Source organism: Nansenia antarctica, assembly GCF_963989245.1.
Source record: "Nansenia antarctica genome assembly, chromosome: 3".
Taxonomy (NCBI): domain Eukaryota; kingdom Metazoa; phylum Chordata; class Actinopteri; order Argentiniformes; family Microstomatidae; genus Nansenia; species Nansenia antarctica.
The window spans coordinates 43,627,042-43,639,840 of record NC_137688.1 but is presented as its reverse complement, the minus strand read 5'-3'; the positions used below and the strand labels follow the sequence as shown (position 1 = coordinate 43,639,840).

The 12,799-nt window shown below is 40.3% G+C and overlaps 2 protein-coding genes across 2 annotated transcripts; one reads left to right on the top strand and one right to left on the bottom strand.

Annotated features, from left to right (window-relative positions):
* Positions 1-626: 626 nt before the first annotated feature.
* LOC308153675 (post-GPI attachment to proteins factor 2-like) lies at positions 627-4,131 on the bottom strand (the record flags this gene model as incomplete). Its single annotated transcript, XM_080526871.1, has 5 exons — positions 627-757; positions 998-1,106; positions 2,944-3,050; positions 3,569-3,818; positions 3,967-4,131. The coding sequence occupies 5 exons, from the start codon at positions 4,129-4,131 to the stop codon at positions 627-629; spliced, it is 762 nt and encodes a 253-aa protein (XP_080382997.1).
* A 3,393-nt stretch (positions 4,132-7,524) lies between these two features.
* On the top strand, positions 7,525-10,142 carry chrna10a (cholinergic receptor, nicotinic, alpha 10a; the record flags this gene model as incomplete). Its single annotated transcript, XM_080527293.1, has 4 exons — positions 7,525-7,719; positions 7,861-8,015; positions 8,708-9,240; positions 9,448-10,142. 4 exons carry the CDS (start codon positions 7,525-7,527, stop codon positions 10,140-10,142), a joined length of 1,578 nt encoding a protein of 525 aa, XP_080383419.1.
* Between the last annotated feature and the right edge of the window lie 2,657 nt (positions 10,143-12,799).

The following is a 12,799-nucleotide window of genomic DNA, read 5'->3' as shown; positions in this document are numbered from 1 at the left end:
CAGAACCCCAACCCAAGGTGTCTCTCTCTCTCTCTCTCTCTCTCTCTCTCTCTCTCTCTCTCTCTCTCTCTCTTTCTCTCTCTCCCTCTCTTATAAAATAGGAAGTTGATTTGCTCTACATGTTAACTTCCTCAAATTTTGCCTATGGTTAACCCCTAACTGACTCAGCATCCGCTTGTAAAGACTCAGCATGCTGAAAATACTGTGAGAGACAAGTTTGGGAAACCAAACTGTACTACTCATGTTAAACACCATTGGCAATAGTAAGTGAAAGACACTTGAACCTTTTTTTGTTTTACATTGATGCCTAGGTTGATCAAGTTTGTAGCCCCATTGTCCCAAATGAGCACAGACCATTTAAGTTCTATTCACCATACTGCACTTTACGCCAAATAAATACATTCACTTTTATCACTTTTATCATTTATGTTGGTGACTATATGTGTGTGTGATTTTCAGGTTACTTAGCCAAGAGAAACAAAATAATGACCCTTTTAGACATGACATCATCATGTAAATATATGGAAGAAACTCTCTCCGTGCTCCTCCCCATCTCGAACAGGGTCAGCACTGTTAAGTGGTGGATGGGTGTCTGCACACCTGGCACCTGCCCTTCGATTTCCCAGTCAGAAGTCTTTATCCTCTGTTGGTGAGATGACCACTACCTCTCTGCTCTTAAAGTCCCAGAACGCTGTTAAGTGGAAAGCCATATTGGAGAACACCACCAAATACTCAAAGAGAGCAAAAAAAGTGTAGCCTGCGAAAGTTAGGAGAAAGAGAGGAGTGTATTACTGTGCATTAACACTTGGGCAGAGATGACAATTGATAACAATACATTCTTAGAAAAAAGGTTAGACCTAGAACCAAAAATAGTTCTCCAACATAGACAGCCAAATAACCCTTTTTGGTTGTAGGTAGAACATTTTTTCTTTTACTAGTGGAAAACAGAATTGAAATAGGATGGACTCAAGCACTGTTTCATTGATGCTGTACTTACTCCCTGGTTCACAGTACACATTGTGTTTCCAGTAAAAGTAACCCGCAAAGGAGCAGAAAGATATGTTGAGAATCAAAATACGGATTTTCCAATGGAAAGATTTCAGGTCCTGTGTGAGAAAAAAAAAAAGCAATAATATTATATTATATATTATATTATATACATTTTTATAGAGCCCTGGAGTGGCTAAAAAGAGAGAGAGAAATAAAACCGGGCCACGATTTACTACACCGAGCGTACAAAATGCTATTGCCTGCACACAATGTAGGAAATCGTGGCCTTGTTTTAACAATTCATTGACTCGTTTTGATTAATTTCTTCCCTTGTTTTGGTTAACTCGTTTCCACGAAATATATATATATTTAAAAATGTGTTGTTGTTGTTGTTGTTGTTCCTAGCAACACATTTTAGCAGTGTGCCTTTGTAAGAGAGGCCACACCACTGACTCCAGCCAGCTTGAGACACTCATGCCTTTATTTAGTGATAGATATGGATAGAGACTCTTTAATTAAGCTTTACTTTAGTTTGGGGATGAGTTATCAAGACCTGCTGACAACACTTGCTTTACAAGGTATTATTATTAGTAAAAGGCAATTGACTTGGATATTGAGAGCTAATGGACTTTACCGTCGGGATTACCCTGACTCTCCTCCCACTTATCTTGTGGTAACAAATTAATCAAAACGAGGGAACAAATTAATCAAAACGAGGGAATGGATGGGAGCTATGCATGGGAGAAAGAGCATGTGGTGCCCTTGAGGTAGTAAATCATGGCCTTGTTTCATTTCTTTTTTCTTTCTAAGGCCCGTAAATTATTGTATATCATACTGCAACATCATCTGTTATATTGTGAAATAACATGGTTGTATAGCATGGCTTCAATCCTTTTGTAACTTCAAAAAGTATCTAATCCAGTATGGATTGATGAGCAATGCATTATGAACAATCCACCACCAACGTGGTGTACATCTAAATCTGCAGTAAGCAGTGAGAAACCGTGAGACACTGTTACAACCAGCCAGCAATTCTGATGGGGAAGCATGCAGCAGCTGGTGTAGAAACACACCATCTAATTCAGCCACATCCTTCCACAAATTCTATTTCTACTGCTCAAAGTGACACAATTTCCCCATATCGTCTGGAATTTATATGGGTGATAATCTAGTTCGAATGTACTGCCCATCCCCAAAAACCTGTCACCTTTGAGGATAGACTTTTTTAGATTAAGACATAGTAAACACAGCCAGGGGCTTCCCTTCTTCCAGGTCTGGCACAACAGACCACAGCAATGCCCATTATGACAGATATGCTTCTGATCAAAATACTACCAGTATCTTTCTTCAAGCAAAGAATAACAGTGGTTTGAGTCACTGCAATACAGTAAGACACTGTTCGCCAAGAAACTCTGCTCAGCATTTGGAGGCCGAAATGTTTCACTTTGTACTCCAGAATGCTCTAGCATCTCTCTTTAATTTTGCAGACAACAGTTTGAAGTCACAAAACGCCCCTCTTGGACGATTTACAAGAATTTTACTCAACCACTAAGATTTGGCCTGGTCTACAATATATAACATTTTTTAAAGTTATTTTTTCTGAGTGGGGCAGTCCCACTCATATTTCTCATTTTTAATGACAGTTACAGTGAAGATTTAGACAGGAAGGATGGGTGAGAGAGAGAGGAGGGATGACATGCAGGATATGTCCCCGGCCGGAATCGAACCGGGTTACTGCGGTTACATGGTCAGCGCTTAACCCGCTACGCCACCTAAGCGCCCCCTGGTCCGCAATATTAAAATGACTTCAAAAAGATGAAGTTTCTTCCTGTATTTTTTATTAAGTCTTTCGTGCACTTTCAACATAATATTAACAATGTAGATCTTTGGCATAAGATTTTAAGAGAATTTGCCTGAACATTTGCAGATGAAGTGCAGAGGATGTCACCTTACCTCAGGACTTATTGAGTACTTCTTTATAACCTGCCATAGCCGACAGGTGATCAACATGTGGATTAGAGAACTAGCTATAAACAGGACAAAACCTTCCTTATGGACAACTAAGGGGAAAAGAGAGAAAAGGAAGAAAGGCTTTATTTGTCAGTTAAAAAAACTATATTGAACAGGTTTGATATTCTATTACAACAATAGAATGTCACAAGTGAACTGAATTATGATCCCTAAAAAAATAGTTCTATCAAATAATGTGGTCCTCTGTTGCTCAGTTGGTAGAGCATGGCACTAGTAACGCTTAGATTGTGTATTTGATTCCTGCTGGTACCATATATACAGAAAACATTATAATGATGCACTTACTGCAATGTAAGTCGCTTTGGATAAAAGCGTCAGCTAAAATGGCATATCAAAATAAGAAGGGACCCTGGGACTGGACAGATTTATAGATTCACTTAGCTTAGCAAAATGTTTATTCTGATCCCAGGCTGTAAAGCCTACTAGGCTTATACTATTACCGGTATATAATCAAATACCTGTAAGCCAAATGCTCAAATCATAAGGTTACTAAACACCTTTTAATCCAAATGCCATAGTGATAAAATGACAATCTAAGGTCACTCACGGTATGTCTCGTTGGATGAAACGTAGGTGAGGAGCAGGAGACCAAAGTTTTCAGTGATTGCACAAACCAGGTTGAGACAGCTTAGCAACCTCTCCAGGCCCTTTGAGGAGAAGCGGCCCTTATAGAAGTTGAAGTAGGCCACTGCAACCAGGAAGCGAGGAGCAGAGTGTAAACCAATGCAGAAGCGCCAGATGTGGCTCTCAGGGCTCAGGCTTATGGACGCACTAACAGACGGCAGATAATTGGGCACCTACAGCAGCAACAAAACCAAATAGATGAAAATCAGGACAATTGAAAATACATGTGTGTGTGTGTGTGTGTGTGTGTGTGTGTGTGTGTGTGTGTGTGTCTGTCTGTGTGTGTGTGTGTGTGTGTGTGTGTGTCTGTGTGTGTATTACCTTGCAATGAGTTTCAGTGGAGTCTTCGAAATGGAAAACAGAGGATATGAAGATGCAAGTTGTTAAACCCAGCAGTGGCAGACTGACGGTGCCCACAACACAGGTGGTGAATGACAGTCTGATCAGAGGCTTGTCATGTCCCAGGATATTAGGTCCCTGCATCATCCTAGACTGGAAAATGAACATATTTATGTACAGAAATAGTCTTGCATATTGTCATATTGACATATTGTATATATACTGTGTGGTAATACTTTAGTGTGTGACATTTTCCAATGCATTATCATATATAAATAGACAGATCTATACACACAACAGACTGTGTGGTTGGCCCATATCTATAATATTATTATATAATATTATTTGAATTATTGGCAGGAAAGGTTAATTGTTCATAGAAAGGTAGACACTTGCATTGTCACAGAACAGAAATGCTCTCCATAGCATTTAATTGGACAGGCTCATTACATCTCGATGCATTTTCACTGTATTCTGTTAATGCTGAGACTTAAATTGATACAGTTATTCTCGCGATTGTAATATCTTCTCCCCCCCCAAAAGGGAGCTCAGTTCAGAGCACCAATAAGATGCGAACGCGTCCTACTGTAACTGGATCATCATCAGCATCATACTGCTGCCCTATATCATTCTAATAATTCCAATATAATGTAAATATGGTTTTAAAGAAATAGGCCTACTGTAGCCAAGCTTTGTGAGTAGCGGTTAAAAGAAGATGATATCTCTGTACGGGTTCGCAGCAGGATTTCTTGTGATAACCGGAAGAGAAATGCTGCGGCACAGCAGCGGAATGGCAGCCTATCAAAAAGTGGAGATTAAGAACCAGTCATATGACATGATATGACTATAACATTACATATAAAATCTCTCTATATAAATATCTCTAGGTGTAACAAGCACAAGAGACAATTGTTTCCATGAGGTGAGAGAGGACATCTTCATAGCCTTGCCTGAGGTCATACACTATAAACTGTCTCAAAGACTTTGAAAGAGACCCACGGGAGCTATCCTTGGTTCTGAATGTGTGCCGCATTGAAATGAGCTAATAGCCTACGCAATTAGCAATCAGTTCACAGATGTGTTTTATATTGTATACATTGTATATATAAATATTGCATTTATGTGACTTTATGGCTATAAGCAATTTTATATCGTGGCTTTTTTGACGATGACTATGCGTTCGTAAATTCGCTCTGAGAGCGCCGGAGCGCACACTGGGTTTGACGTCATAAAGGGAGGGACCAAGTAATTTGATTGGACAAGAGGCATTCCATGAGTGCTGATTAGATTTCCAGGGCGTATTTACGAACGCAGGGTATGTCACAGTCCCCATGCTGTCCGTCATGAGCGTTGGCCACGCAAGTGATTAAAGCGTGTGTCGTCTGTCAATCACCCACCTCGCGAGTCGCGCCTCCCCTGTTTCATCTCAACTGTCCTCTTGGAAAAACGACTGGTGCATCTGATCTGCAATTGCGGCGCTAAAATTATCAACTGGAATTATTTGTGGATCGAGATAACCAGTTACAGATAGTACAGCAAGATGAAACTCTGTGGAATTCGAGAATTAATCCGTTTCATTCTCTGTATGCATATTGTTCCAGGTATGGCTAGGTTTCTCTCTTTTGCTGGAATTTGAAAATAGAATGCAATTATATCTTTTTAAAAAGTAGCCGTAACTGCCTATGAAAAAGTGCGACTTTTTAAGTTATTTGGGAATTGTTCATTATGGTACTGAAAAACAAGGCATTACAGGTATTTTTGGACTGTAGTACTAATTGCAAAAAAAATTCTCAATACCTTATTTCCCATTTGAACTCACTACTGACTGAGGTGACCATAGATAGAGAGAGAGAGAGAGAGAGAGATACATACATACATACATACATACATACATACATACATACATACATACATACATACATACATACATACATACATACATACATACATACATACATACATACATACATACATAGACAGACAGGATGCTATTAGATTTCTTTAGATCTTATTATAATATGTAAAGTACACTGTTACGTTTATTTATAAAATAGTCTGATATATAACCTAGTACAGTGCTTGTGTATCAACCCTGTCCCATGTTGGATTTTTTAATTTCCCTAGATCCTGAAGCTAAGCTAGTTGTTTAGGGACTGTCTTATGGACTGTAATCATGTGACCCTTCTCTGCATCCCTCTCAAAAGGCTTTATTGCAACAGCAAAGCACTGTAAACATCTGGCGTACACCTAAATCCCACTGACGGCACAGTAAACATTGCCTCTGGCAGTGTTCTTAACTCAAGTATGTTTGTCAGTCTAAAGCTTAAACTAAAAATGTGCACTCATGCTCTTTAAGTTAAACAATGATTGGATTCTGAGGAATGAAGATACATTTAAATTCCCTTAGACAGAGATGCTGATTTACAAGTTTAGCTTTGCAAACTCATATATTGTAAAATAAAGTATTAGGTATGCTGTTATTGCTGAGAATGTAGTCTACTGTACAATACAATCATCCAATAACATTTTGTAAGACTTGAGATCCAAAATGTTTTTTTCTTCATGATTTTACATGTTGACCATATACATTTAATGAAATATCCAATCAAAGTAAACATTCTTAGGCTTTGGTTCCTTGACAGTGCATCACAAAGACAAACAAGGCAATATAAAACAAGATAAATAAAGTGACAATAGTTACAAGACATAAGTGAGACAATTGGACACACAATTGGAATAAGGCAGGACACAATTTAGCAGTACAAAAAGTAAAATAAAAAAAATAGTATAGAGTAGAAATGTCATGAGTATTGGACTCAGGGGCAGTGGGTGTAAGAGGTAGTATTGAGTAAAGTGACTGTGTGCTTAAGGCTAGGTAGTCCGTATACATGGGATGTGCTTTGGGATAATAGTCATTTGTCTTCAGTAGGCTTGGGGGTTTGCCGATGATGGATTTATAAGTTAACTGACACACAGTGGATCTGTCGCCTGGAGTGGAGTGATGGTCAGTTGACTTGGGAATACAGGTCGCAGTGATGAGTGTTGAAAGGGGCACCAGTGACAAAGCGGATGGCAGATGACGTCCAGTTTATTGAGAAGGTTTTTGGGGGCAATCCTGTAAATTAGTTCGCCATAGTCCAGAATTGGAAGAATGGTCATTTTAACCAAGATGTGTTTTGCAGAGTGGGTGAAAGATGCTTTATTGGGGTACAGGAAACCAATTCTTGTTCTGACTTTGGTTAGCAGGGTATTGATGTGGGTTTGAAAGGAGAGTGAAAACAGTCATACATATCATCCATAATGTGTATTTGTCAGAGTGGTTTTATGTGGTGTGCCACAGTATTAGAGTGGAAATCAACACAACATCCTCAGGGTCAACAGGCTCCCATAACTGTATCTGCTGGCTCATAATGGCAGATTTACTTGATCTCCTTCTTTAGCTTCAGCAGGGTAATCTACCCTGAAATCCTCTTCGTCCCAGTATTCTGAACCATCTGTCATGTGTTCACATATTCTCTCTTACACTTCTACTTGTGCCCAATGTCTCTTTCACTACCCCATCAACACGGCTGTGGGTGTCCTGCACCAGCCTGCTGGAGTGCCCATGGGAAATATGCCCAGAAGCTGATGAATGATTTGTTCGGTAACTACACAAGTGCACTGAGACCTGTGGAGGACACAGAGAACATTCTGAATGTCACCCTGCAGATCACCTTGTCACAAATCATTGACATGGTAAAATGGCATCATCTGACACTGTTTTCTTGTTTGGACATTTTGTATTTGTGCACTTTGACATTTAATTTTCACGCACATAAACACGTCTTATTCCATATGGTAACTTGACCATTGATGACCATTTCCCTTCTGTTTCAGGATGAACGTAACCAGATTTTGACCGCATATTTATGGATAAGACAGGTGTGGATAGATGCGCACCTCACCTGGAATAAAGATGATTATGATGGACTTGATATCATCCGTATACCTAGTAGTTATGTATGGAGACCTGATATAGTCCTATATAACAAGTAGGTCGGATTGATATTGGGTTAATCACAGGGAGCTCTACACTCTTAGAAAAATGGTTTCTACATACTGTACCACCAAAAGGAGTTCTTCTGCTGTCCCTGTAGGAGAACCCTTTGATGAACCTGTTTTGTTGCCATGTAGAACCCTCTCTGTGGAAAGGGTTCTGCATGGAACCAACAAGGGTTCTAAACAACGGCAACCTTTTTTTTTCTAAGAGTCAATTGCTCCTACTGTCTATCCTATGCCTGTTCTTTTTTGTTATGTTCACAAGCTGAACATTCTGTGAAGCCATTTGTTCATTGAGGGTTCATGTCTCCTTCTGCTTTATACCAATGTATGAATATTTAGCCGTTGTGGCAAACTGCATAGTTTAACCATTACCGGCAACTTAAGAAGAGGCGTTAACTCTTCAATTACTTTTCTTGTGCCTTTGCATTTTCCCTCCTTTTCATAGAAAAAAATATTTTCTAAATATCAAATTCCATGTGTTTTTGCCTATTCAGACTGCAGCAAAAAAATCTGTTTTGAATCGGATATGTGAAAAAATTATTTACTGTACCAGTGTGAATGGCCTTAATGTGAATTGTGAATTGTTGTCCTTTCAAAAACACTAAACGATGCTGCCAACCAAAAGCATTTCTGAAATCAAAACTTATTTCTTATTTGTAGCAATGACCTCATTGTATTTCAGTGCTGATGACCATTTCACAGGGTCCATGAACACAAACGTGGTGATCCGTAATGACGGGCAGATCATGTGGGATTCCCCTGCCATCACCAAGAGCTCCTGTAAGGTGGATGTATCTTTCTTCCCATACGACTCCCAGCAGTGTGGCTTCACCTACGGCTCCTGGACATATAATGGCAACCTTGTGGACATCCATAACGCCATGGAAAGCGCAGACCTGGCGGACATGGTTGCGAATGTAGAATGGGAGGTGCTGGGTATGCCCGCTCAGAGGAACATCATTTTGTATGGCTGCTGTGCTGACCCCTACACAGATGTGACCTACACTCTCAAACTCAAGAGGAGGGCTTCCTTCTATGTGTTCAACCTTCTGGTCCCCTGTGTGATGATCTCCTTCCTGGCTCCGCTGGGCTTTTACCTGCCTGCTGACTCAGGGGAGAAGGTGTCTCTGGGCGTCACGGTGATGCTGGCACTCACTGTCTTTCAGTTGCTGGTGGCAGAGATCATGCCACCCTCAGAGAACGTGCCACTCATTGGTAAGGACAATCGGCGAGTATGTAGTGAAGAGATTATGTGTAACATTGTAATACTGTATAATTTTACTCCATTACATGTTTTTTAATATCCTGCAAGAATCTCATAGAAAACTATGTGAAATACAGCACTACAATTTTATCAATGTGAGAATGAGGGGCAGCAGCAGTAGGTCTTCTGTAACCTCTTTCCCTTTCTTCTTCCTACAGGAAAGTACTACATAGCCACCATGACCATGATAACTGCCTCCACTGCCCTGACCATCTTCATCATGAACATCCACCACTGTGGTCCAGATGCCAAACCTGTACCCAAATGGGCTAAGATATTCATCCTGCAGTACATGGCCAGGGTGTGCTTCGTGTATGAAGTAGGGGAAAACTGCATGTCAGCGCCAGAAAAAGAGCCTCCTACTCCTCAGAGAAGCACCGACTGTACTATGAATGGACAAGCTGGCAGAGAGGACTTTACGTCCAAGGAGGAGAGAGGTCAGGAGGTCCCCAAGATGTCAGAGGAGAGTGAGGACATGGGGCAGATGAGGAGTCCCACATGCTCGATCGGGAGAAACCCTAACAACCACTACAGCCCCTGGAGGGATGGCACGTTCATGAGCCAAGACTGTGGGGACACGCTGGGGTCGACAAGGAGATGCAGGAAGGGGGGTGTGAGTGACAGACTGGGTAATGGGAGAGAGGTTGCCTACAAGACCCAGTGGACAAGCCAACAGCAGCAGCTCCTGAGGAATATAGAGTACATTACCAACTTCTATAGAGATCAGAGGGCAACACAGAAAAGGACTGGGGAGTGGAAGAAGGTGGCCCAGGTCTTAGACCGATTCTTCATGTGGATCTTTTTCATCATGGTGTTTTTCATGAGCCTACTCATTATGGGGAAAGTCATCTGAGTTCAGACTAGTCTAGACTAGAGGGAATCAAACTGTGCAATGTACTCTCATATGGATGATTATTCCCCACTTTTTTTTTCTTTCATGCTTTGCTTTTTGTATACTCTTAGATTAAGGTTTGATGTAGAACCAATAATTGTTAATCAATTGTTCTTGTAGATATGAGAAAAACCTATCAATTATATACAAGTAATTTTTAATTGTGAGCCCACAGTCTTTATTACTGTTTGCTTTAGTCTTTACTTATCAGGTTACGTGTGTTTTTTATTGTGCACTAAGCCCCCCGAGGCTTGGGGTAACAGTTTACGATGGTGCTGATGTACTCCTGGATTATGGGCAGAGATATGTGCCACTAGAAACTGAATTTGAATTACTGACATTTGAATTTGAATTGCTCAATTTGAATACTTGAATTTAAAAAATGAATTTGAATCACAATTTGAATTTGTATTGTTTAACTTGAATAACTGAATTGAAAAACTGAATCTGAGTAGCATAATTTGAAACTGAATTTATTTGCTTTGAAACCATTCAGTTTCCACAATTCAAATGCGCTTACATTTCTCCCATTTCAAAAAAATCTCTCACACAAATCTAAATCCTCTCACACAAATCCAAATCCTAAAATTGTCAGACATCCGGGCCATTTTGAATTTTAGACCAAAAACCATAATAAGGTAAATGGTTAAAAAACAAAAACCATTATGCCACGCGTTCATAAACAGAAGACAGAGAGGGCTTCAGTCTCTCTTGTGGATTTGGAGAGAGCAGCGAGTGAGGTGCAGCAGGGGAAGAGCATCCGTCAGATGGCAAGGGAGATGAAGATCTGCAGGATGACTTATATGAGATATATATGGAGAAGAAAACATAGGAGACAGAGCTTTCAGACCACATAAAACGGCTAGCTGCAATGTTTCATGGTACAAGTGCAATGAAATGCTGTGAACTAGCATTTGAGTTAGCGCGAAGAAATGACATTTATGTCCCTGCAAGCTGGATCAGAGATTAAAAAGGTTAGAGAAAAGAAATGATGAATATTCATAATTATTTACCCAGGAAATGCCCACCATCACTATGCAGATAGGATGATGGTGATGACAAGGGTATGTCTGCTGGTGAATTTGTCATTGTGAACTTTGCTGGTAAAACCAAATCCTATAATTACATAGGATTGGTGCAGAAGGTTGCTGGCGCTGACATCAGTGCAGGGTTTCTAAGGCCAAGTCATAAGAATTTGGTGGATGGAAAGCCCATCTTCACATTCAAAGAGAATGATGAAGGACTCATTCCTAGAGGTCATGTGCTCAAGAAACTACCCACACCGCAAAAACTTGGTGGGACAGCCAGAAGGGAGCAGAAGTTCATATTCCCCTGCAGCATTGACAAGTGGGATGTTGAGTAGTAGCCCGGATCCGTGAAGAGTTATAAGAGGTTTCAGAACGCGAACGGGAATGGTAAAGGTTCTTTGTCGGTGTGAAAGCTCTATGAGTTAGTTCCCAGAGTATTAGAGCTGTTTAACTTACTATACAATAGGCGAGGCCTTGTTTAAGAAAACTGGCCTTTAAAGTTGGAAACATCATCTTTAAAAAAATAAAAAAATAAAAAAATGTAATTTGGTATTGAATTTGTCTTGCTTTGATATAGCATTATATGAGATGAAAATGTTCAGTTTTACTTTAACATAATCAGTGGCACAATTTACCCCAATGTATTTTCTCCCATGACACAACTCATCCTCCTTGGGGGCAAGTTGTGCCAAGAGACCACTTTTTTGGAGAAAGTCATAAGTTATTTTAGATCCAAAGTGATTATTCCCAGGGATGCACCACATCCTGAAATATGTGTACGGTACCTATTTGTCAGCCTGTAACTCGTCTCTTACATTCACAGATGTCTGCTAATGAGAAACTGTACAAATGTCAAATTAAAACATTCTCATCACAGGTCTTTTCCTGCCATGTTTGCCTCAGAGGGCCTTCCAACCACTGCACACCAGTCAGAGTTGCAGCTCACATTTGATCTCTTACCCAAGCTTGTTGAGTGTAATCCAAGGTACTGAAGAAGTCCTTCATCACCAAGCTGGTTTGGGACACAGGTCCACACAGATTCCTGAGAACTACACTCATGATGAGGTGCCACAGTTGTAAGTCATTTGCAGTCTTCTGATAACTTGTTTTAGTCCACAACCAATGTTCTTATTTTATTAATTTGATGTTATGTTTTATATTACTCCTGAAGATATTTTCAGCACTGCAAGGTCTTCATCCAAGATTGGATAGTGTGTCTGGGGGCTGGTTGATTTACAAACCTGCAGGTGGGTTACATAGAACCGATAGCAATCCAATATTTTGATCAACAGCTAATTGCAATGAGTACTGTCACATTTCATTTGAATTCAACTATTTAAACTAAAATGTCTTGTTAGGGTGATGGGGTGCTCGGAAACTAAGGCCTTGTCCACACGACACCGTTTTTTTTTTTTAAACCGGGGTTTTCCCTCAATTCGTTTAAAAAAACACCATCCACACAAAACCACAAAAAGAAATAAAGCGCGCCGAAAATAACCAATAGCGTCTGGCTGCGCCCCTTGGCGAATCAGAAGTCTGGAAAACACCTACCATTTCCGGTCAGGTAACAACAATGGCGCAGCGAGGACG